Raw genomic sequence first — 21,581 nt, forward strand, 5'->3', positions numbered from 1 at the left:
TCTGTGAAAGATGGGTACTTTTGTCCAAGTCCAAGTTCCCTTTTACACACTGTTCAGAAGTGGAATAAATGAGTTCTGTGCATGAGAGATGTATTTCTGCTGAGAGGATGCTAAAGTGGGGTCTGCTGTTCCCTAACAAAAAGTGAAATCAGTTAGGGGTCAGAAGCACAGTGCAGTGTAGATGTAGTAAAAGCAGTCAAGAGCAGCCCAGCCGAACAGTACATTTATGGGAACTTGTCATAACCAGAGGGTTGTGTGCTGAACAGTCACGATTGACATACAGGATGCTCAGGTGCTAACTCTGAGGTGGCAAACATAACTTTGTAGTAGGTTAGCAAAACAGCCCATCAAGCCAGCTTTCCTAAATTAAATATGTCTGGAAAATATGGTTTGCTGCTAAGTGGTCACGATTGCTGCAGAGTATTTGCAATGCCCCTGTTGTAATCTCTCTTTCTACTTCTTTTTAGCTCTGAGCAACCAAAAAAAATGGAGCTTTAATCACCGTGGCTGTATTCTTTCTTGGTGATTTCAGCATTTCATTAAGCAGTGATTACTACTCCTCAATTATGCATTCATTTATCTTAGTGATGCATTTACAGTCAGAGATAGCGTTGGTTTATTGGATTTGGCTGATGCTTCGCAATTTCAGCAGATGAGGTTTTTTTCTTGCCATGTAAGAACATGCAAGAAAGCAGCAGGGAGAGTTTGATAGCCTTGGCATTGTTTGTGATGATAATCTTACCTGATTTTTCATGAAGAAAAGTGGAAAATACAAGGGTTTTTGTCCCTCGGGACTTTGAGAACTTCTGTTCCGAGGTCCGTCTCCAGGCTTTGTGTTGTCTGGATGTCAGCGGTTCATGGTACCCCTCTTCCAGGTGCAGGGGAATAAGCAGTGTCAGGGACTGATCCGGAGTCTTGTAGTTAGAATGGGGTTTTCCCTGTCTTCGTAAGCTGGCAGTTTCACAAATGAATTAAAAGATCGTTTTTCTTTAAGGGGAGTGGGAGAGAATGAAAAGAGGAGGGATGATGCAAGGGGAAATGGGGTTGAAGAGTGATTTCTTGATATTTCTATGTTGTTCTTTGCTGTACAAGTAAGGGAGGAGAAAATGATCTCGATACCGTTAAAAGGTGCCCTTGTTAAATAGAAAACATCCTATCCTAACTGGATCAGGATTAAATCTGGGTAGGCACTGGTGGTGTGGGAGATGGAGTGGTTTGTGGCAGGGACGTAGGGTTGTTGATAACCCACCTTTGCTTTGCTTCTGTTTGTTTCGTGGGTTTTGTTTGTATGTTTTTAGATGATATATGGAGTTTGTTTCCATATTGAACATACATGAACATACATGAGCATACAATATTGAACATATTGAGCATACAAATGGAGTTTCTAGTTCCTTACAGAGCTGAAATGAAACAAGCTGGTTTGCCTGGTGCTGCTGCAGAGGGAATTGCGTGTTGCTGCTTTCTCTTAATACTACAGACGTCAAAACCTTTATTTTGCTGGTAAAGCCCTGCCTAAAATTTATGTACTCTGAGATGCTGTGATTTAATTTTCCTTGAGCCAACAGCATCCAGCTCTGTGAGAGGCAAATCTCATTGTACACTTAACTCTTGTTTTTCTGAGCATTGGAGAACACTGTACATTTAAAACATGGGGACTGCCCCCATTCCTTGTGTACTTTGTTTAACAGGACACTCAAGGCAAAAGGCATGTAAATGCATGCCATTATTACTTTATTAAGGGAGGAAAAAAATACCAATTTATGTGATTTTTTGTCTATGTTTTTACTTCCATGTAGACCAGTCATTAAAGACTATTTTATTCTCTGTACCTACATCACTTACCTTTTTTCCTCTTCGTACACTTTATTTCTATATTATGTTTTTGCAAAATGGCAAGATAATTTGACTTGGAGAAAAAAATTAACTGTGACATTTTAAACATAATAAAATAATTTATTGGAAGTACTTTAATGAAATTTTTCAACAGTATTTAAGTCTATAGTAAATTGTCAGTAAGAATATACTCAATAAAGTTCCTTTGTGTTTCTCTTTATTATTATATGGTTCTTCAACAGCACTCGTCTCCATCGTTTGTGAAGACTGAAGTGGCTTGATAACACATGGAGCGTATTTATTTAAGTTCATTTGAAATTAAATTCTCACTCTTGAGTTTTCCATACCTTGTTGTGCAGTTCCAGTTCTCACTGCCAGAACATTTAATTTCCAATCTATTGTTCTCTCTGACCCTGGAAGATATGAAGGGAAACAAGACCTAAAGAATGTGAGAAGTAATAGTTAATATAAAAACCCGCTCAAACAAGGCAAAAGCATTGATGAATGGGTTTGTGAAGAGGGAAGTGTTTAATCTGTAGATATCTTTGATGCACTTTTGGTACCGTTTTACATTCTTGCTTAGGAATTTCTTCTCCTAGTCACCTGAGGAGTTGTATAGTGGAGGTCAGTTTAGGAAGTGCAGATGATTTTGCTGGGCTTTGTGGGTGCTTCGTTTCTAGAGCCCATCCCAGTGAGGTAGCAAGGGCTTAGAGCTGTGCCTGCTGCTCCCAAATTTCAGCTGTGTCTAGTGAGTGGTCTCTTGAAAAGTGCTGGTTACATGGTGCATTTTTAAGCAGTGAAATGCAGATTTACAGGAACTTTCGAGTAGAAATGTTACTGCTTTTCACTCCATATTATGTTCTTGTTTATGCAGCAAAGGTTCTTAGGCTGTTTGTTGTGTATTTCCATTGAATAACTTGGGCAGTGCCAGCATTCCCAAGAGCTGGTCACAGGAGCTTGGCAGTGATGTGTATTCTGAGCAGACTTTGTTTGCTGTAGGCTTTCTTCCCACTTCCCTAGTGATGTTGTCAGCCTCTGTTTTAGCTTGAAAATCTAGATTTGGGAGAGAAATGGTTCTTGATTATCAAATGAAACACAGGAGGGTGAATATAGGATGCAGATCTGGGATGCGCTAGTCACTCCTCTTATGCTTTATCTTCTGATGCTTGTCTTGATCACAGAAGCACAGCTCTGGTCTTAATGAAGGTTTAGATCTTCAGTGATGTTTTACGTAACAACAGGCACTACTGCTCACAAACTTAGTTAACTCAAGCTGCCACTACGACTTGTAAAAATGCCTGTACCTTTGAGTCAACACTTGTATTTTATTCAGTTGTTCATTCATCCTAGAGAAAATGCTGGAGGACTTCCTCTGAATTATTCTGAAATATCTATGATAATCTAAGCAAGTTCTTCTATCGTGTTTGAGCTGTACTATGGAATTACTGTGCAGAGTTGTGTTGAACAAATTCACTTTCTGAGTTTCTTCAAAATACCCAATAGAAGACTTTTCTCTTTTAATTATGAAGGGTTTTTGAGATAAAAGGACTGGGTTTGTATGTTGATGGTTTCAGTATGTTCCTTTTGCCAGATCTACACTCTTCTAAGTATAAAACTTGAAACAATAAAATAACCTGGCTCTGTCCAAGATGAAAACGTTTTCATTACGCTGGGGAGCAACTAAATTCAGCCTGTGAGCTTTCTGGAGCCAGGCCTTTGCCCTGTGCTCATCTGAAGTGCTGTGCATGCCCGTGGCTTCATAGCAGTGGCAACTCGGAGCCCGCTTGGGTGAGCTGTGTCCATGCAGCCTCAGGGGAATGAACTTGAAAGGAGCTTGTGGGGTTAAGGTCCAAACCAGGACAAGCTCAGACCACATCTATATTTACTCCTTAGTTGGTTGCAAAACTTAATTCACACAAGTATCTTTTTTAAAAAGTAAATAATTCAAAGCATTTAAAATTTTTTTTTTTTTTTTTTTTAAGCTAATACTCTGCTAGTGAAATTTGGAGTATCTTTTACAGCACTTATGCTGCTGCCAGATCTTTTTGTAAGATCATCTGTTTATAAATCATGATGCCTTAGCTTTTCACCTTCTCGCCTATTGGTACCTTTGAAAACATTTACTCAAGCATTGCTACTGTCTCTTATCTCTGTGTGGTTATAGATCATTAAATCCCAGCCCCTCTTAATACAGTATAAACTCTAATCTTGGCAAGTATTGTGTCTAGTTTTATTTAGTAATTGAACTCTGCACTGCTTTCCTCCTTTAAAGTGAGCATCACCTTTTATATTATAGTGAACTTTTATTAATTATATGGAGAGTGCATTAATATGAAACACAAATAACATATGACCTGCAGTACCTGGAGTGCTTTGTCGTGTTGGCAATGTAGATAGTGGATCCAGCCTGATACAGTTTGGTTTGTTCTGAAATACTGGGATGTGGGATTTACATGACTGTTGACCCTTAGGACTACTCTGCAGTGAGGCGTGGATCTGGTGCAATCCCAGTCAGCAGAAATGCAAATCAAAATATTTGCAAATCAAAATCACTGTCAAAAGCCCTTCTGTTGGCCTGGCAGGAGGCATGAAATGGGACCATATGCTCAGTAGTGGCTTCCTGGGAGAGGATTCTATGGCACAATGTAATGTGACTTAGTGGAATGACCACCTCTGTAGGATACTGCTTGTTGTCATGATGTGATACTGAAGGGTTAGGCAGGGCCTGGTGTCTGCCATGGACTGAAGGCCAGAGAACTGACTGCAAAATAAATCTCTGTGAGAATTTGAGTGGTGACTCAAATTTATCTTTGACTCAAAGGGAAGTTACAGCCTTTGTGAATACTGAAAACTCCCTTAAAGCAATCTGAGAATAAACAAATAGATCGCTGCTTTCAGTTTGGTTTCAAGTGATAAGTTTGCAGTGGTTATGCATGTTAAAAACCTTCCTTGGTAGCACAGTATTAACTCTTAAAACCTCAGCAAAAACAATTTAATGGCAACGTTAACTCTTCAACTATTCTTCATCTGAAATGCATAGGTTAACAAGGCACCCATTGCTCAGCACTGCAGCAAGGCAGGTTAACTGACTGCTGGCTACTCTGTGTCCAGAAAAACTTATTTTCCAAAATATTCCTGCTTACTTTGGGTCTGATTATTTGTGCACAGTGCAGGGAATGAAAGTATCCTATTTCCCAGAGCCGGCATCCTTCATTTAATTGTTTGGGACTGATTTGTTGTAGATATTTCTTTCTTTCCATGTGCTGTACTGCTGTTGCTGTGTAGTGATGCAGGTGCTTGAAATAAAACTTGGCACAAAAACTGAGATAGTTTGCATAGTGTCTTTCTTGAGGACAGCCTTACTTTGTTTTTACATGGATGTATCTTTCATCCTTGATCCAGCACTGCTGTTCTTGTAAGGGGTATAATTTTTGTTGGCTTCTGGAGATGGTGAGGTTTGGAAGTTAAAATTGTATATCATGAAGTTGAATGAATTTCCCAGTTTGCATATGGATGGAGTTGTGTGTTGAAGTCCCTGGCAGAAGGAGTCACATAATTGTTCTTCTGTCTTTATTTTTCCATTTGGTTACTTGCTGCAGCAGGAATAAGTGCACCAGTTTTCTGTGTTACTGTCAGAAATCAAAAGACTTGCATCAAAATTGAGGTTCCCCATGCTCCAAGGTACAGATGACTCTGGCTAAATTTAATATAGTCCTGGTGACCTGAGGTAGTCTGTCTTTTTTACCTTCCCACTAGATATTGGTAGCTCTTTCAGTCATTCTAGATGGATCTGCTTGACAGAGAAGCAAAGCTCTAATTGAAAGTATGAGATGTGTAGGAGATTTGAACTGAAATAGGCATGTTTCTTACTGTTGTAGTGGGTTTTTTCTTTGTTCCTTGTTCTTCCCCCTCCATGTGATTGTTAATCACAATGAGATTTGCTCTTCCTTGACTGACATTCTCAAACTATCCGTAGCATTCTCTCAGTGCAGGTGATGACCAAGTGTTTCTGAGTTCTACAGCCTTGATGCCATTGCACGTTTGCCTTCTGGGCAAGCTGTTATGGCTCCTGGTCAAAGCTGGGGTTCCCTTCGAGAACAACTTCTTGACCCTTTGTACTTTGTACAGTATCCGCCTATGCAGGCGGACTCTGGAGCGGGTGTCTGGAATGCGTGTCTAATGCCTTCCACTCGGACCTTAGTCCCATTCCATAATGTTAGCTTTAATTGGCTGCTTTTAAACTTTCATGTACAATTTGGTTGTGCACGGTAAATTACCACCCTCTTCGCCTTTTCCTAAGAGCAAGAAACTAGAATCCAGACTGTTCCTTTTCCTGCTGCCTTTTACTGTTGCCATTTAGCTGTTTTAGAGACAACAGTGGTGGGGAGTGCTTCTGTCAGAGGACAAACCTTTTTTTACTAGTGTTTTTCTCCTCTGATCTCCCAAAGATGTACCTTTAAACATTTCTTTGTATTTTTGGACTGACTTCTGCATTGGAAAGATTAAAAAGAATTTGTATTTCTTGTCCAGTTTAATAACTGTCGCCTAACTCTTCCTGTGGCTAGATATAGCCAATGGGTCCTCCAAGAGAGTTTTGGGTTTTTCATATATTTTAATTTACTTGTTTGTGCATTTGAGACCTTCTGGACAGAATCAGTCGTATAATGAGGTTTGTCTTTAAAAATGCCTTTGTATGATCTTCCGAAGTGTCAAGAATGCATAGCGTGGGCAGAATGATGGTCTCTGCTATTTACAGGTTTCATTTAGGCTTAAGTACTTGATCAGAGCATCAGCAGCACCTATTTTTGAGAAAGGGGTAGGTTAGTTGCATGAGGAAAAATAAGTTGGCTGTGCTGCATACAAAACAAATGTTGCAGCTCAAGCTCAGACCAGTGATGAGTCTCTGTTCGTACTTGGTATGAGAAAGTAAAACAAAGCCTGTCTTTATCCTCCGCACCGCTGCTGAGCTCATGTTTCGGCTTTTCCTTTCCCCTCCCTCTCTGACATGGGCTCTGTCTGTCTTTCCTTTGCTAAGCAGACAGTAGCTCTCCACACTACTTTTAATCTCCACAAGCCGCCCAGTGGCTGATGATGCAAACGTGTTGCATCAACAAAGAGGGCTGATGGCTGGAGCATTCCAGGTGGGATGGTTTTGGCCCAGGAGCTGCGTGTTATGGCCACCAGTGCCTCGCTCTGCAGTGGGGCTGCTTTGGGCTGGAGGCTGCATTTCACTGACTCCTGTTGTGTGCCTCCCTCTTCCCCAAGAAGTTGTGGCTGGGAGCCTCATGGCTGTAGATGAAAGAGCCTGTTGTCTTATTGAATTATCTCCTTTCTGTCTATGTTTAAAGCAAAGCTGGCAGGTAAAAAAAAATACAGTAAAACAAAGCTCTGTTATAGTAACATCTTAGGCTAGATTAGAGTAAAACTGAAAGAATGAGCTAATGTTGTTTTTGTATGCTTTAGATTGCTTGTTTACCTGTAGTCCATTGGCACTTAGCAATGGAACTGGGCTAGTGTTCAACTCCAGATGGGTTCCTGAGCACCAGTGGGATCTAACCCACAGAAATCTATTCACTGAACTAAATCAAGATAAGCATTTCCCCTTTCAGATTAAAAATTGTGAATTAAAAATATGGAATCTTAAAATAATATCCATTTGTAATCATGGATATTGAGTAGCCAGGAGCATCATCTACTCTTAGGCTTTTTGAGAGAAAAATTGTTTTGAAAACTAAACCCAAACATTTTCGGTCTTTCAGTACTCTAGTATAAAGCTAATGATTTCAGTGACCGAAGTGCACAGAACTCGTGACCCTTCCGGTTCGCTGAAAGTATAGCTGATGCTTTTTAAAATGGATTTAAGAACTTCCTCATGGCAGCTAAACTTCTTGAATCCCCATAAAAATCTGCTTAGCTCCCATAGTTCAGCCTTGCAGCAATGGTTTTATTGTTGAAAAAAAACCCTATCAGAAGGTGATTCATAAGCAAGTTGTTCCATAGCTGTGCCTGTGAGTTGGATAGGACGTTCCTGTTGTAGTCTGTGTTCCTTCACAGCATAAAGTTTTCAGCAATCTCCTCCGTCGTGTCCGTTAGGCTCTTACAATCAGGTACTTCTAGTCCCCGAGTTTTCCCCAATTTAATAAAAGCAAGGTGGGGTCATTTGTTGATTTCTACCTGAATGCACCATTAACCATTACAAGAGGGGAAATTAGGGCATGGGTTTGGTGTCCTTTTTTTCCCTCTTTCCTTTTTTGTAAATCTTATTTCTGATGCAAAGGCAGTTCTGTCGCCAGCCAGTCCCGCGTGCGGAGCCGCTCCCCCCCGCCACAAAACAATGAGCACATTCAGGCACAACTCGTGTTTTCAGTTATTAAAAAACGGAGCCGTCTGTCTCTGCCTGTGACTTTAATCTTTAAGCCTTTATTCCCTGTACCCCCACCCCCTCTTTCTTTCCCCAACCTTTTGTTTGTGAAGTGCAGAGCTACAGGATATGTGGGCCTGAAGTTTCTGAATGTATTGTACATTCCCCTGGCAATTACAGATGTTTATAACCCTGACTGATGTTATTTCAGTATTGTGGAGGGTGAAGAGCAAACTGAAGAATGCTTTTTTCTTTGCCCCTAGCAGTCTATTTTTTTCTTTTTCTGGGGGGAAACCCAACAAAAAAAGCGCCATCTCTCCCCCACACCTTCTTGATTTCTTTGTGCTTAAAAAGTATCTTTTCAGCATCTTCTGATGGAACATATCTAAGAGCTGGGCATGAATCTTCCCATAGCCTACCATAACTCTGTTGCATGTACTGTTGTTAAAAGCATCGTAGTACTGGATTTTAGCACAAACTAGGCTCCTTGGTGTGCGGTCTGTGACCTTTGGATGCTTTATTTCAAAGCCAGAGGCAAGGTAGCTCAAGGCTTGAAATGCTTCAAGAGTAGAATCAGGTGAATGTATTCCCAGCTCTGCGTGGAAACAGGCTTTTCTTTTTTGTAGAATGATTTAGAATCTGGTGAATTAAAGATTTGCTTTTGGACTGGTGATGTGCAGAATTGCTTAAGAAATATTTTTTCTTAGTATCATAGAAATATGCTGTTGATCTGTGCAGAGTTTAAAATCAGATTTAGTGGTGTTCCTTGAGCTGTCTAAAGCTGCAGGTACACTGTAAGATGAATGTCCTTGAATTGGCAGAGGTGGAGAGAAGAGAATCTAGTAGCAAATCTCTGTGATCAAGGTGTTAATTTGCATGGTTTTAGGGATTCCTGTGTATTTTGTGGTGGTCAGGGTAGTTGGCCTAAAGCATTGAAGCATTTGGGTAGGAGAAAATTTAATGGAGTTGTGAATTTCGAGGTGCTTTGGCATTACTCTAAGGTACAACTTCCATACCTATTCCTGTTCTCTGACTGCATCCAAACTTGCTGTTCATAGGTTGTGCAAGTTTGGAGTTGTGTGTCTAAATGTATATTCAAGTTTGGCTACACCTGGTGTGATGGTAGTCCTTATGACTGCTGCATGAACCTTTTTATTAGACTGATCAGTCAAAGATATGGCAGAAGAATGAACAAGAATTCACAGTGAGATACCTTTGGCTGGGCACGACTTTAGGAAGTTAACACAAAAGATAGCAAAGAAAAAAGTCTTGCTGTCATCTAATATTAAACTGATCAAATATGCTTAAAGAAATTCTAACATGTTCCAAGATGTTCATAATTCAGTAATTCTCCTGAGCACCCAGAGGGAGGCAATAGATGCTCTATAGTAACAATTCTTCAGTCTTTTGGGAGGGAAAAAAAAAAACAACCAACTAGTTGGTCGTTTAGCACAGTGTGTTTTTTATGTCCTGAAATAATCAAGTGCTCAAGTTGTGTATTCCTGTGTAAGGGTTTCTGAAATGTGTTGTTTCTTTTTGTGTTAGAACACAGGCAGGGATGTGATCAAATCCTGGATATGCGAATGTAACAATATCATCTTGGAAGAATTTTAGAAGAACTCAAAGATGATGAGCTGAGTGTGAAATAGCACTGATGGAGAATAGAGCTTAGAGGAACTTTGCAGTTACTGTTCTGGTGTCTTTCCTCCCTGCTGCCCCTTGGAGTCTAGTACTTTATATTAATAGTGTATTCACATACATGCAGAAGTATGAACACATCCATTAGGAAACATTTCAGTTGTGCTGTTCCTGGGAAACAGTGTGTGAAGTCATCTGAAAAGCTAATATAGAAGGTCACTACCTGGTTTGAAGGAAGAGGGAGGGGTGTAGGTGCTGTTTGCCTGTTTATGTACGTCTCTCCCTGAAACAACCTTGGAGGCTATCAAGTTATTCCAGTCATCTTTAATGCACTGCTTTTCTCTCTCCAGTACAAACCTGGCTTTGTAGGACTGTAAACATGTTTATAGGACTTTGTAGGGCTTACTTTTTCATAGTGATAAGCCTCTAAAGGTATAGCCTGCTGTAGGCTGAAGCCTTGGGATCCTGTACTGACAGGGATGTAACAGGAATTTCCATACCTTGTGGGTACTGCAGAGGCTTTCGCTCACTGTTTGTCTCAACACTCAACAAGGTGCAACATTCCTGAGGCTGGGAATAGTCTGTTTCTGTCTGGTGTGAAGTGAGGCTTCAGAGGTGGAGCAGAGGACTCCAGATGTGTAGCAGAACTGGGGATGGGCTCATGTCCTGATTCATGCATGTTCAGTGCCTTCTTAATTCTTTGGATGCTTGATTCCTTTTGTGCTGCTTAGCCACTATTTGCTCTTTCTGGTCTTGGAAATAGCTTCAAAGACAGTGTCTGTCTGCACTCAGAGAGATGGAGAGGGAGGATGGTCATACCTTGTAGTCATATTTTTTTGTAACATAATTAGCATTATCATATGTAAATGTCTTTTGTCTTTGAAACTTGGTGGCAGATATCATAGAGAGCAAATGTAAAGCTGATACGAGCCGGGACTATAAAAAGGGTTGTGGTGGTGTGTTTTATCTTGTTTCTTCTGACCTGTTTGCTTTTCAGTGTTTGCTCTAAAGACTTTATGGACCTTCAGGGACCATTTACGGTCAGTATGTAAGGCCCAAGTGTAATGTTTAATTCTTCAGAGCAATGCAAAACCACATGTGACCTTGATACGAAAGCAAAATAGCCCTGAGAAGACTGACACTTGAACTAATCACTCATTGGGCCATAGGAGAGCTTGCTTGAGCACACACTATCAGCTGAGGAGGTCAAAGTGGGGTATCTATTTTTTATTTAGCACCTTTCTTTTTCCTGAAGCACAAACACATGGTGTTGATATACTGTACAACTCATTGCCACACTATTTCAGGAATCTTGTTTTATGAACTCAACAACTCTATACAGAAGGAACAGGGCACTTCATTGTGAACCTCTAAGGTTGGGTCTGAGAGGAATCAGTGGAATTACAGGTGCTATTTCCACATGTCATTTGTGACCCCAGAAATTTGACATGGCTTTTTCCTGTTCATGTTTTGTAGTCTGGATGCCAAATTATGTAACTGAACCTTTTCATGTGAGGCATAGTTACAGGCACATAGTGCAAAAGTAAAAAGGTTACAACACAAATGGTATCAACCCAATGGGTTTCTTCTTTTCTTTGTTTTACTTTCAAATGTATGAAATAACCATTTTTTTTTCCTACTATATGCCATGGATTGTACTTCAAAGGCGATGAGCAGCATAATGATGTTCAGTCTAAAATGTTGGGTAACTTTTACTCTAGTTTTGTGCAATATCCTCAGCATTTAACATTCCAGCTTTACTGGTGTCTGCATTTGCATATAGCTATATATGAATGACACTTTAAAAAGTTAATGTTTGCTAACTAATTCACAATTTATGCACTTTGGACTTCAAGCCAAGGCAGAAATCAGTGCAGCTGAAATACCATGGTGCTGTGCAGTTCAGCAAATGCTGACTTTTTTTTTTGGTAGCAGTCATCTCTGTCTACTCAAAGTGATGGTTGCTTTTCAAGATATCTAGGCTTTTTAAACCAATGTTTCTGGCCTTAAAATAAGTAGTGGTCTCTTTTGGGCTCTGTCCAGTTTGTGCGTTCTCAATGTGGAAATGCAGGTCAGGTAACAGCATTACAAGAAGGACTTGGGTACGTAGAAGGATGTACAAGGATGATGTCTTCTCTCATATGGTGCTTTACCTTCATTTTCACCTGTGCCATGTATTACACGGCATTTCTTGTTACAAGGCAAGGGTTGTTTACTCTGCTCCTCACTGTCTACAGGGAAAGTATTCTTGTTTGTGGTGATTTTCTGCTTTTCTTCAGAAATATTTTGAGGAACAGGAATTGAAATGCCAGACCCCAGTAGTGTTACTCATCTAATTTGCTACATCATCTTTAAAAACAGTCAACATGAATGTTTCAGAGGCTCAAAGCAAGAAAGTCGGTGATGGAATGAAGTGTCCCTTGGTTTGCATTTCATCCTAATGCCTCTTACACAAGTTAAGACCAGAAATGTGTTATAAAGTATGAAACTTCATCCAGCTGGTTGTAGCTTTGAAAATCTTAATTGTGTAAATATCATATCTGTACTTTCATTTGTCTGGAGCCAGATGGTGTCAGCAGCACTGAGTTTGGGGCTGTTGTGTGATTTACAGTTTCATAATTGATTGTGCTCTTTGAGTATAGGTGTTTTATTTCCCTTCTCTTGCTCAGCTTCGTGTGTGCTTGTCATTGCATGCTGTTAACGTGGATTTTTCTTTGTAAATGAAGTTGTATGTGAAGAATGTAACTGCATTTGTCTTGTTTCCTGGTTTTGAAGCTGCTTTACCTTCCAGATTCCATTTTCAGAAAGTGATTAGATCTAAACGCAGGGTTTTATTTCAATATTGCATCACATATACAGTATAATACTTTACCTGTTCTGGCTGCTTCTAAACATAAACCAACTTTGCACCATCATGTAATGAGTATGTCTTTTCACAATTTTCTAAAGTAATAGTGCAGGTTTTGTGTAAATACATATGTACTTACTAAGTTTCTTCCAACACTTCCTAACAATACATGGACCATGTCTTCAGCTTTGAGTGAAGACTGAGACAGCATTTCTCACTTCATGCTTCTGGTTACAGTCTCTGAAAACTTAAAGTATTGTTTACTTTATGGTAAGAATAAAACATTTGGAGAGGCAGGGAAAATGGGCTTTAAAATAACTGGTCTACGTGTAGAGTTGTTCTGCCCAAAACTTACCTTCCCATAATAATGAATTACTTAAGCCTAAGATCTCCAGGTGTCCTTGGAAAATGCACATGGGCAGGTCTTGTTCTATGGTCTTGTGGTTTTTAAGTGTTTTGCCGCTTATAGCATTATCTCCTCATAAAATAGGTCAGGTTGGAAGCAACCTCTAGAAGTCATCTTGTTTTACCCTGTAAAGGGTAATCTGTTCTGACTGGGCCACTTTTAAGCTTGATCAAGCTTCTCAAGATGGTTTCAGGCTTCGTGGATGACCAAGTGTACACCACTTCTCTGAGTGGCTAAAAGTAACATGGGACTCCTTATGTTCTGTGAAGTCTTTCAAAGGATCTCTTGATGACCTTCCTTCTTCCTGTGTTGAAATGCTTTTTTGAGAGAGTCTTCACTGTAAGATGTCTTTGTGGTTTTTTTTCTCGTTCAATTATCCATTTAATAGAAGCTTATTCCTGTGTGCAATATCGTGATGCATCAGCATATAGTAATAAATTATTGGAAGATACACCTCAGTCTGTCTTAGTGTGACCTTCATGGAGCCCTTATCAGCTCTGTTCATGCTACTTCAGCATGGCCAATCAAGGTTATTGACATACTCTGATCATTATAGGCATTTCCTCTCTTCAAAGAGCGCAGACTTGTTTCTGACATGTAGTTAGAACGTATTCTAAGTTCCTTGGATCGCTTGTCAAAGGAGAGGATAGAAGCCTTCATTGCCTTTAGCCTCTTCAGGATGGTACTGGGCAGTGTTCCCTCTGAGTATAAAGTATATTCCAGTTGGATTCTTGCATGAAGTCTTTTGCAAAAGAACTCTCTTATTCCTTGTTAGCAATTATCTCTTTCTATCACTTAGTTTGTAGTTGTACTCAGGATACAAATAAATAACTGTAAGGACAGGTTATTTCACATACAAGAAATGGACTCCTTAGATTTCTGCCCTTATGGTCATCCTACTTTTCTCTTTGTAGCAATCAGTTTAAGAGAGACCTTAGTGGCTGGTTTTGATTTAACGGGAATTTGTGCAACCAGCAGTTTCTTTATAGTTGAGAAATCAAATGTAATATGGATAATTCTAAGCTTTACTCTGCAATCAGAAAGATGTCTTGTGTGTTGCCAGTCTGGCCCTTGCTATCAGAGGTACTCCCAGCTATCCAGAGCCTGAAGCTGCTCAGCGTCCTGTGTGCTTACAGCCATTGCAGTCTTCAGGAATGGTGCGTGGGAATGGTGGTGGGACTCCTGAACTCCATGAGTTCCTGTTCTTTTCAAAGTGTTTCCTAATGAAAGTTGTGGTATCAGTTTTGATCCCCGATTTGCATTGCTCTACTGAGGGTTTCTTCATGTGTAATTCATGCACTCCAGTTGTGTGCATGGCTTTCCCCCCTCACACCTCCTATTTCTGCTTAAATTTTAGGAGATTTCCTATCCCATAAAACATCTTCCTTATTCATCACAATGCCTCCCCTAAGGTACCTAGCAAAATCCTGTGCGCCTTGTAGCATCTCCAACAGCGTTACTGTATATGAAAGCAGAGAATAATGCAGTTGTTACTGAATAAAGATCCTTAACAAAAAGGGGGGTGGAAAGGGGAAGTTTCATACTCACGGCATGATACAGACAATATTTCCTGAGACAGGAGATACAAACCTCAAAGAATTTGAAATAAAACATTGATTTTATTATTTTTGTGGAAGGGGGATCTGGGAGGCCGAAGTGGTGGAATAGTTGTGCTTTTTATCCTGCCTGCAGATGAAATTGATTAAACCCTAAAAACTCGCCTCAGTCCACCCGGTTTATTAATTGAAGAATTTCCTCTTCCCCAGAATGGGAAGTGCACATTAAAACCGAGCTTTGCCCCTGAGTAGCAATGATACTTGAGAACGGTGCATTTTCTACAATCCTATTTTCTCTTCTGCACTAGAGGAAATCCTAACATGGTAAAAAGCATATTTAAGAAAAAAAAAAAAGGTATGTTTAAGGAAGTCCTCTTTCATTTCCTTGTAAAGCATGAAATCAAATTATAGCCCATGGCTCACAATTATTTTATTTTTACATTTCAAATTCCATTTTCTGCTTCTTTTTTGGTGCCTGTGAACAGGAGTTGTACTGTTTGTGCAAAGTCAGCTAAAAAGATTACCTGAAGCAGGACAGGACACAGTAGCTTAAAGAAGCCATGAGTCAAGTCTATGCCTCTGTTCTGTGCTTGTGTGGCGCAAACCTCCCCTTGCCCACCAGGGATGTGACTCCCTCTTCTTCCTTTCACTAACCTAGTTTTACTGTTTGAAGCCCAGTTGGCTTTATATTGATGGTTACTCTAATGCTAACCTAAAATTGTGTTTGCCAAAATAGTAGTACTTGTAAATGCTGTAATATTCTTGACCTATGTTTACATAGCAGTCTGTTGGACTAGATGATCTCCAAAGGTTCCTTCCAACCCTAATGATTCTGTAAGAAACCTGGAGAGGGCCTTTGTCAAGGGCTTGTAGGGACAGGACAAGGGGGAATGGCTTTAACCTGCCAGAGGGGAGACTGAGATGAGCTCTGAGGCAGAAGCTCTTCCCTGTGAGGGTGCTGAGGCGCTGGCACAGGGTGCCCAGAGAAGCTGTGGCTGCCCCATCCCTGGCAGTGTTCAAGGCCAGGTTGGACACAGGGGCTTGGAGCAACCTGCTCTAGTGGAAGGTGTCCCTGCCCGTGACAGGGGTTGGAACTGGATGAGCTTTAAGGTCCCTCCAACCCGAACCGGTCTGATTCTATGCATTTCTTGAAAACAGTTGAGGTGCTGTCTATTCATTGCAAATTCCTTGTGGTTCTACTTTTCAGTAAGGATGAGATTGTTAGTGCTTGGACTTTATAACTGAATGGCTCAGAAAGTGGGTACAGTGCACGTAAAATAGTAGTAAGCTTTTGGAACTTTAATCACTGTAAATGTTGGCTTTGCTGTACAGCTCCAGCTGCACACAGCTCAGCCTGGGAGCTTGGGGGTGTGTATATATGTATAACTTACGAGCACGCAACAGGTTGCGCAAACAGGAGGTGTTTTGAGTGTACGTACATGCAGAACTGCAACAACTTCTGTGATGGAGGTGGGAGGAGAGTTGTTACTTAAGACATAATGTTCTGTTACAAAATGAACATGGCAATTATGGTGCTTTACAGTTCTTAAATATGCAGCCTGTGGGTTGGTTTCTCATGTGGTGGTACCCTGTGAACACTGGTATAACAGATGGGTTTTACTAATTGTATGCCTTTGTGTAAGGATGTGAGGCAGTAGCACATAAACATTTCAGAGTTTGTCTACTTTAGCTTCCTTGGGCAAAATGAAGTGTGCCTCACTTGTATGAGCTGCATGGAAATCAAAGCTGGTGTGATGCAACATAACACGCTTCCAAGGAGTGAATCTGATGCAGGGGCTGAAGGTTTGCAGCCTTGGTGCCTGGAATGCTGGTTTCACTAAAGGTTTGAAGATTTAATATACCAAATAACACAAATGCAGAGAATGCAGTGAATTTTCTCCTGAAGATAAGTTCATCAATGCGCACCTTTTCAATGCATACTGTTCTTCTGGGCCATCTGTTGCTTCCAGTGCTTGGACAGCAGCTGGGAGCTTCTTCAGGAGCAGGAGTGCTGTGGATGATGTGGTGCACATGGTATTGTTCTGCTCTGCTCTTGGAGAAATGGCCAGTTCAGGGAAACTGAGTTGCTGCCTCCTGTGCTTTTAGGACTTCTTGTAATCTATGATGTCTCTGCTTCAACTAGTCCTATGGGAAAAGAAGAATAAATTACTTCCCTGAAGGCTGTTCATAATTAGGTACTCCCCAAAATCCGGACGCAAGAGTGGGTTGGATGTGACTGTTCAAAGCAGGGACTAGACTTTGTTTCTTTTCCCTATCAAGGTACTTTTGTGCTGCTGCCCCAGGTTTAGCTGGTGCTTCTTGCAGTCTCTTCTCTGTGCTGCTGCTGCTGTTGTATTTCCCTGTACCTGGCTGGTATCCAGACACTCTCTGCTCATGTGTTATCTGTCTGTTTGTTTTTCTTCACTGGACTATCTACTTTACTTTGTGTTTTCACTGTGGTTTAGCTGCTTATCTTGCAATAGAATTCCCATCTTTCCCCACCCCTTTCTGTTTTCTGATGACAACTGGTTTGTTTAATTTGCCTTTTACAGGGCTGTATCTGAGCTGTGTGTCATCACATGAAGGATATTCCGATAGTTGATCTTTTCATTATTTTAAGTGAGAAATCGCATCTCAGGAGTACTTTTTATCTTTCTGAATGATTTTGAACATCTCTTTTGTAGATGAAACAGCAAGGAAAAGGTGACACCCATGTCTGTTTTCTGTAGGTATTCAAACAATTTCCCCTTAGTTTAACTTTATCATTGATTCTGTATGACCTGTTTCAATGCAGGTAATATGTTTTTCATTGCTTTGTGTCCTTACGTGCAGACCTGTCCTTTGCACATGTCTGCTTCATTCAGAGCTATATCAAGTCATTTGCCCACTTTGAGGGCTTGAGGAACGCTCGTCCCTTACATATTACTCTTCTTAACTGTGTAGGCCCATATCCTGTTTCTTTTTTTTATCATAGAATCCCAGACTGGTTTGTTTTGGAAGGGACCTGAAAGCTCGTCCACTCCCACCCCCCTGCCACGGGCAGGGACACCTTCCACTAGAGCAGGTTGCTCCAAGCCCCTGTGTCCAACCTGGCCTTGAACACTGCCAGGGATGGGGCAGCCACAGCTTCTCTGGGCACCCTGTGCCAGCGCCTCAGCACCCTCACAGGGAAGAGCTTCTGCCTCAGAGCTCATCTCAATCCCCCCTCTGGCAGGTAGATGCATGTTTTACCAGATGCATAGATTTCCTGGATGTGTGTTTATTAATAATCAATTTGACTTGATGGTGTGGTTTTAATTATTAATTCCTATCCATTTTAAGGATGTCACCTGTGTAGTGGGAATTACTGAGCGGTATAGTTTAATACAAAATATGGGTGTTAAGTTTAAAAACCTTTCCTTTATGTACTCACAGAAGTGTGTGCATTCTGATGAAACGTGACACTATTTTCATGCAACTATTTTCATGCTGTTCCTTCCCCTTGCTTTCCTGTCCTTCAGGTCTTGCACCTCTGTAGCGTGTATAAATCCTATAGGATTGTATGCTTTTGTAAGGGGAGTTGGACTAGATGACCTTTGAAGGTTCCTTCCAACCCAAACTGTTCTATGATTCTATGATCCTGAGCCTTTTATACAGCCCTGTTGATGCTCGTGTTACAATTTAAGCAAGTTCTAAATGAACAGAATTCTTGAAACAATAAAAATGGAAACTACTTTTGAAGATGTAAAGTTTATCTTGGAGAGATATTTGCAATGATTGGTGAAAACTGTGCAGGAGCTTTGGAAGTGTAATTACCCACTAGTGCTCTGAAGGGTTTAGCATTCATTATTGCAAGATGAAAGCTCTGGTAGGTTGAAAATGGTCATTTGTGGCCAGAATTTCATAGTAGTTCCCACCCACTCGCCCAGCCATGCACTCCAACCTCCAAACCATTTCCTACCCGGAGTTCATGGGAATTGCGAACAAGGGTAGCTGGTGTCAGAGCAATGGGGAAAGCTTAAACAAAAAGCAGGGGGAAGGTTGGGGAGGTCAGAGGAACAAGGAGCAGTTGTATTGATTTCTTGTTCTTCTGATCAAAAGCTTAAGGCAAATATTAAATGTACTTCAGAATTCTGCATAATTTCTGGCTTCTATATCCTTTCAAAATGTGGGTTTTGACATAGGACGTTCTGGTAGTTCAGCTTAAATTTTTGTTTTAGTGTGTTCAGGCTTTCTCAGCATTGAAGTCTGTGGCATACTTTTGGTATTCAGAGTTACCTGGAATGACACAGGAAAATTCTGAATGTAATTAGTAGAAAGCCTGATGTTCATCAGAATTCATCAAAAGCTTCCTTGGAAACTAATGTAAATCTATGAAATTCAGGTGGCTTCAATCAAAGGGGTAAGGAATCATGACAACACTGACTTGAAAAGTAAAATGCAAATAATCCATAAGCTTGATGGGTAACTTCAGCCTAAAATCTATGAATTTTATCTTTAAGATCTAGGAACTGGATGTGTGTGAGGCTGTGTGTGAAGTACATATTCACATTACGTAGAGCTGACCTGGGGGTGAATGACAGCATATTGCAGGGTTTAAATCACCTCTTCCTCACATAGTAGGAATTTATTTATATGTGGGTGAACCTGCTGCTGAGGCTGGTCATCCTGTCTTCCCTTTTACCAAATCTTGGACTCTGAAAGAAGAAGGGGTGGGATGGAGGATTGCAGATATGGTGTGGCATGTCCTTGGCTCTTATTGGGGTTGCTCCAAGCATGCAGCTGTCTGCAGTGTTGTGTGTGTTCCTTGGCTTTACCATATTCTTGCTTAGCTTCTTAGATCATCTTTTTTGAGGCAAATGCTATGCTTGTGGTGCTGCAAGGGCAATTTGCTTAATGTTTTCTATTGAATGTAGTGGTAACAACCTTAAACTTGAACTGTTGATATGAAGGAATATGTGAACTATCATATGCTTTCGTTATTTTTTTATGATCTGATGGTACAATATAACAGCTTAAGTTCCCAATGTCTTATTTACAAACTTTCCATACTTAGTTCAGCTTGTATTCGTATTTCTGAGTATTTACATATTCTGACAGCTCTTATGGAAACTGTTTGAGAAAATGATCCTTAATCTTTTTATGCTGCTGCAATAGTGACTGTGACTTCTCCTCCAGGTGCCCAGATTATTGATCTGATGATGCTGGTGATTGATGTGACAAAAGGGATGCAGACACAGTCAGCAGAGTGCTTGGTCATTGGGCAGATTGCCTGCCAGAAGATGGTGGTAGTTCTGAACAAAATAGATCTCCTTCCAGAGGGGAAGAGACAAAGTGCCATTGAGAAGATGACAAAGAAAATGCAGAAGACCTTGGAAAATACCAAGTAAGTCGTTGGTAATATTAACAGCGAACTTGTAACAGAATGTGTAACAAAAAATACTTGACCCACATTTTCCTTCCAACATGTTTCTAAACATGATTATCTAGCAAAGGTGATGACAAGAGAGCGGAAAGATTACCAGAAACTCTAATGCAGCCCTGAATTTGCATGCGCAAGTATCATTTATAGAGAAATACTTCCCTATTACAAAGCTCTTCAGTTTAAAGGGCTGTTTGGAGTTCACATTGGCTAAAGCAGAGGCAGAACATCCAGGTGACTGTGTGTTTTTGGTTTGATTTTGGTTTGTTTTTGTTCGTGTTTCTTTAGTTTATGGGCTTGCACCTTTGTTGCCACCTGCAAATTACTTTCACTCCAGAGAAAAGGAAGTGTTAGAGCTCTGCCTTAACTAGGGGTGAGAAGTGGGATTGCCTGAAGTAGGGAGAGCAGAATGGTGGAAGTTTTTATCATGTAATGTGGTTCTGGCTGGGGTGGTGTTTGTCAGCCCTGTTTAGGTAAATTAGTTAAGGTACATAATGAAGTGCAGGGAGATTCCTGAGTGGAAATGTTAGTGTTATGCAGTGGGAAGATACAACATAGATCACAATATTTATTTGGTGGTTACACAAACTGGAGCACAGCTGGCTTTGCCCAGGGATAGAAGCTGTTAGGTCACGTTATGATTGAAGAATTGAAGGAGTAGGATTTGGTGTACAGAAAAGAGAGTTTCACGAGGACCAAGAAAATGAAGCTTAGTTGGATATGGCAGTTCCTGCTTATTTGTGATGGCAGGGCAGTGTCCTCCTTCAACTGTGCAGCTGCCACAGTAGAACATTAAGGACTTGAAGAGTAAAATTCATTGTAAGAGAAAAGCTAAACTGAGGTTGACTGAAGCATTGCTCTTCTCTGCACCTTTGTGTTTGAGATCTGTGCATTTTGTGAACTTTGATTTCAGCAGATTCAGACCTTTTTGTTGGCTGCAGACCTTGCAGTCTGCCTGCAGCCTTAGGTACGCATCATGTGCCACCTTGCATTTGGCTCCTGTTTTGAAGGTTATGACTCCAGCTCAGGTTATGATTGTTTTAATGACAGTTGAAAAAAGCATTAGTCTTTCTCTCTTTCAGGTTCTGTGGGTGCCCTATTGTTGCTGTTGCAGCAAAGCCTGGTGGACCAGAAGCCCCAGAGTCTGAGAATCCTCTAGGTGTTTCTGAATTAATCGAGGTACCTGCTCAAGAACATCATAATAACACGAAACAGGCTCGAACTTTGCTTTCAGTCTTTTGCAGTGCACTGTATTAGTATCTAGAGCTGAGGAACTCCTACAGTAATGTCAGTTTTAAGGAACCCAATACTTCAGGGTGTCCTTCCAGTAAATGGAGAATCATAGAATAGTTTGGGTTGGAAGGGACCTTCAAAGGTCATCTAGTCCAAACCCTCTGCAATGAGCAGGGACATCTTCAACTAGATCAGGTTGAGAAGTTGAGGTTGATGCCCCAAAAGGCTTCAATGCTTTTGAATAGCTGTTTCTTAAGACACGGCTATCACACGTGTGGCGAAATTGTTTTTAAAGTTGTAAG

General features: G+C 40.7%; 1 protein-coding gene across 2 annotated transcripts in view; it reads left to right on the forward strand.

The window, feature by feature from the left end:
* Positions 1–21,581, forward strand: part of EEFSEC (eukaryotic elongation factor, selenocysteine-tRNA specific) — a 104,907-nt gene that overhangs the window by 12,019 nt on the left and 71,307 nt on the right. Inside the window, exons 1-3 of one of the 2 annotated variants that reach the window (XM_030501017.1) lie at positions 18,968–18,989; positions 19,803–20,010; positions 21,129–21,225. In XM_030501017.1, the coding sequence (XP_030356877.1) occupies positions 19,823–20,010; positions 21,129–21,225 (285 nt within the window). In that variant the 5' untranslated portion in view covers positions 18,968–18,989; positions 19,803–19,822. Of the gene's footprint in view, positions 1–18,967; positions 18,990–19,802; positions 20,011–21,128; positions 21,226–21,581 lie in introns of those variants that run through there. The other variant, XM_030501018.2, reaches the window with a different exon arrangement.

The sequence above is a fragment of the Strigops habroptila genome, chromosome 11, assembly GCF_004027225.2.
Source record: "Strigops habroptila isolate Jane chromosome 11, bStrHab1.2.pri, whole genome shotgun sequence".
NCBI classification, from domain to species: domain Eukaryota; kingdom Metazoa; phylum Chordata; class Aves; order Psittaciformes; family Psittacidae; genus Strigops; species Strigops habroptila.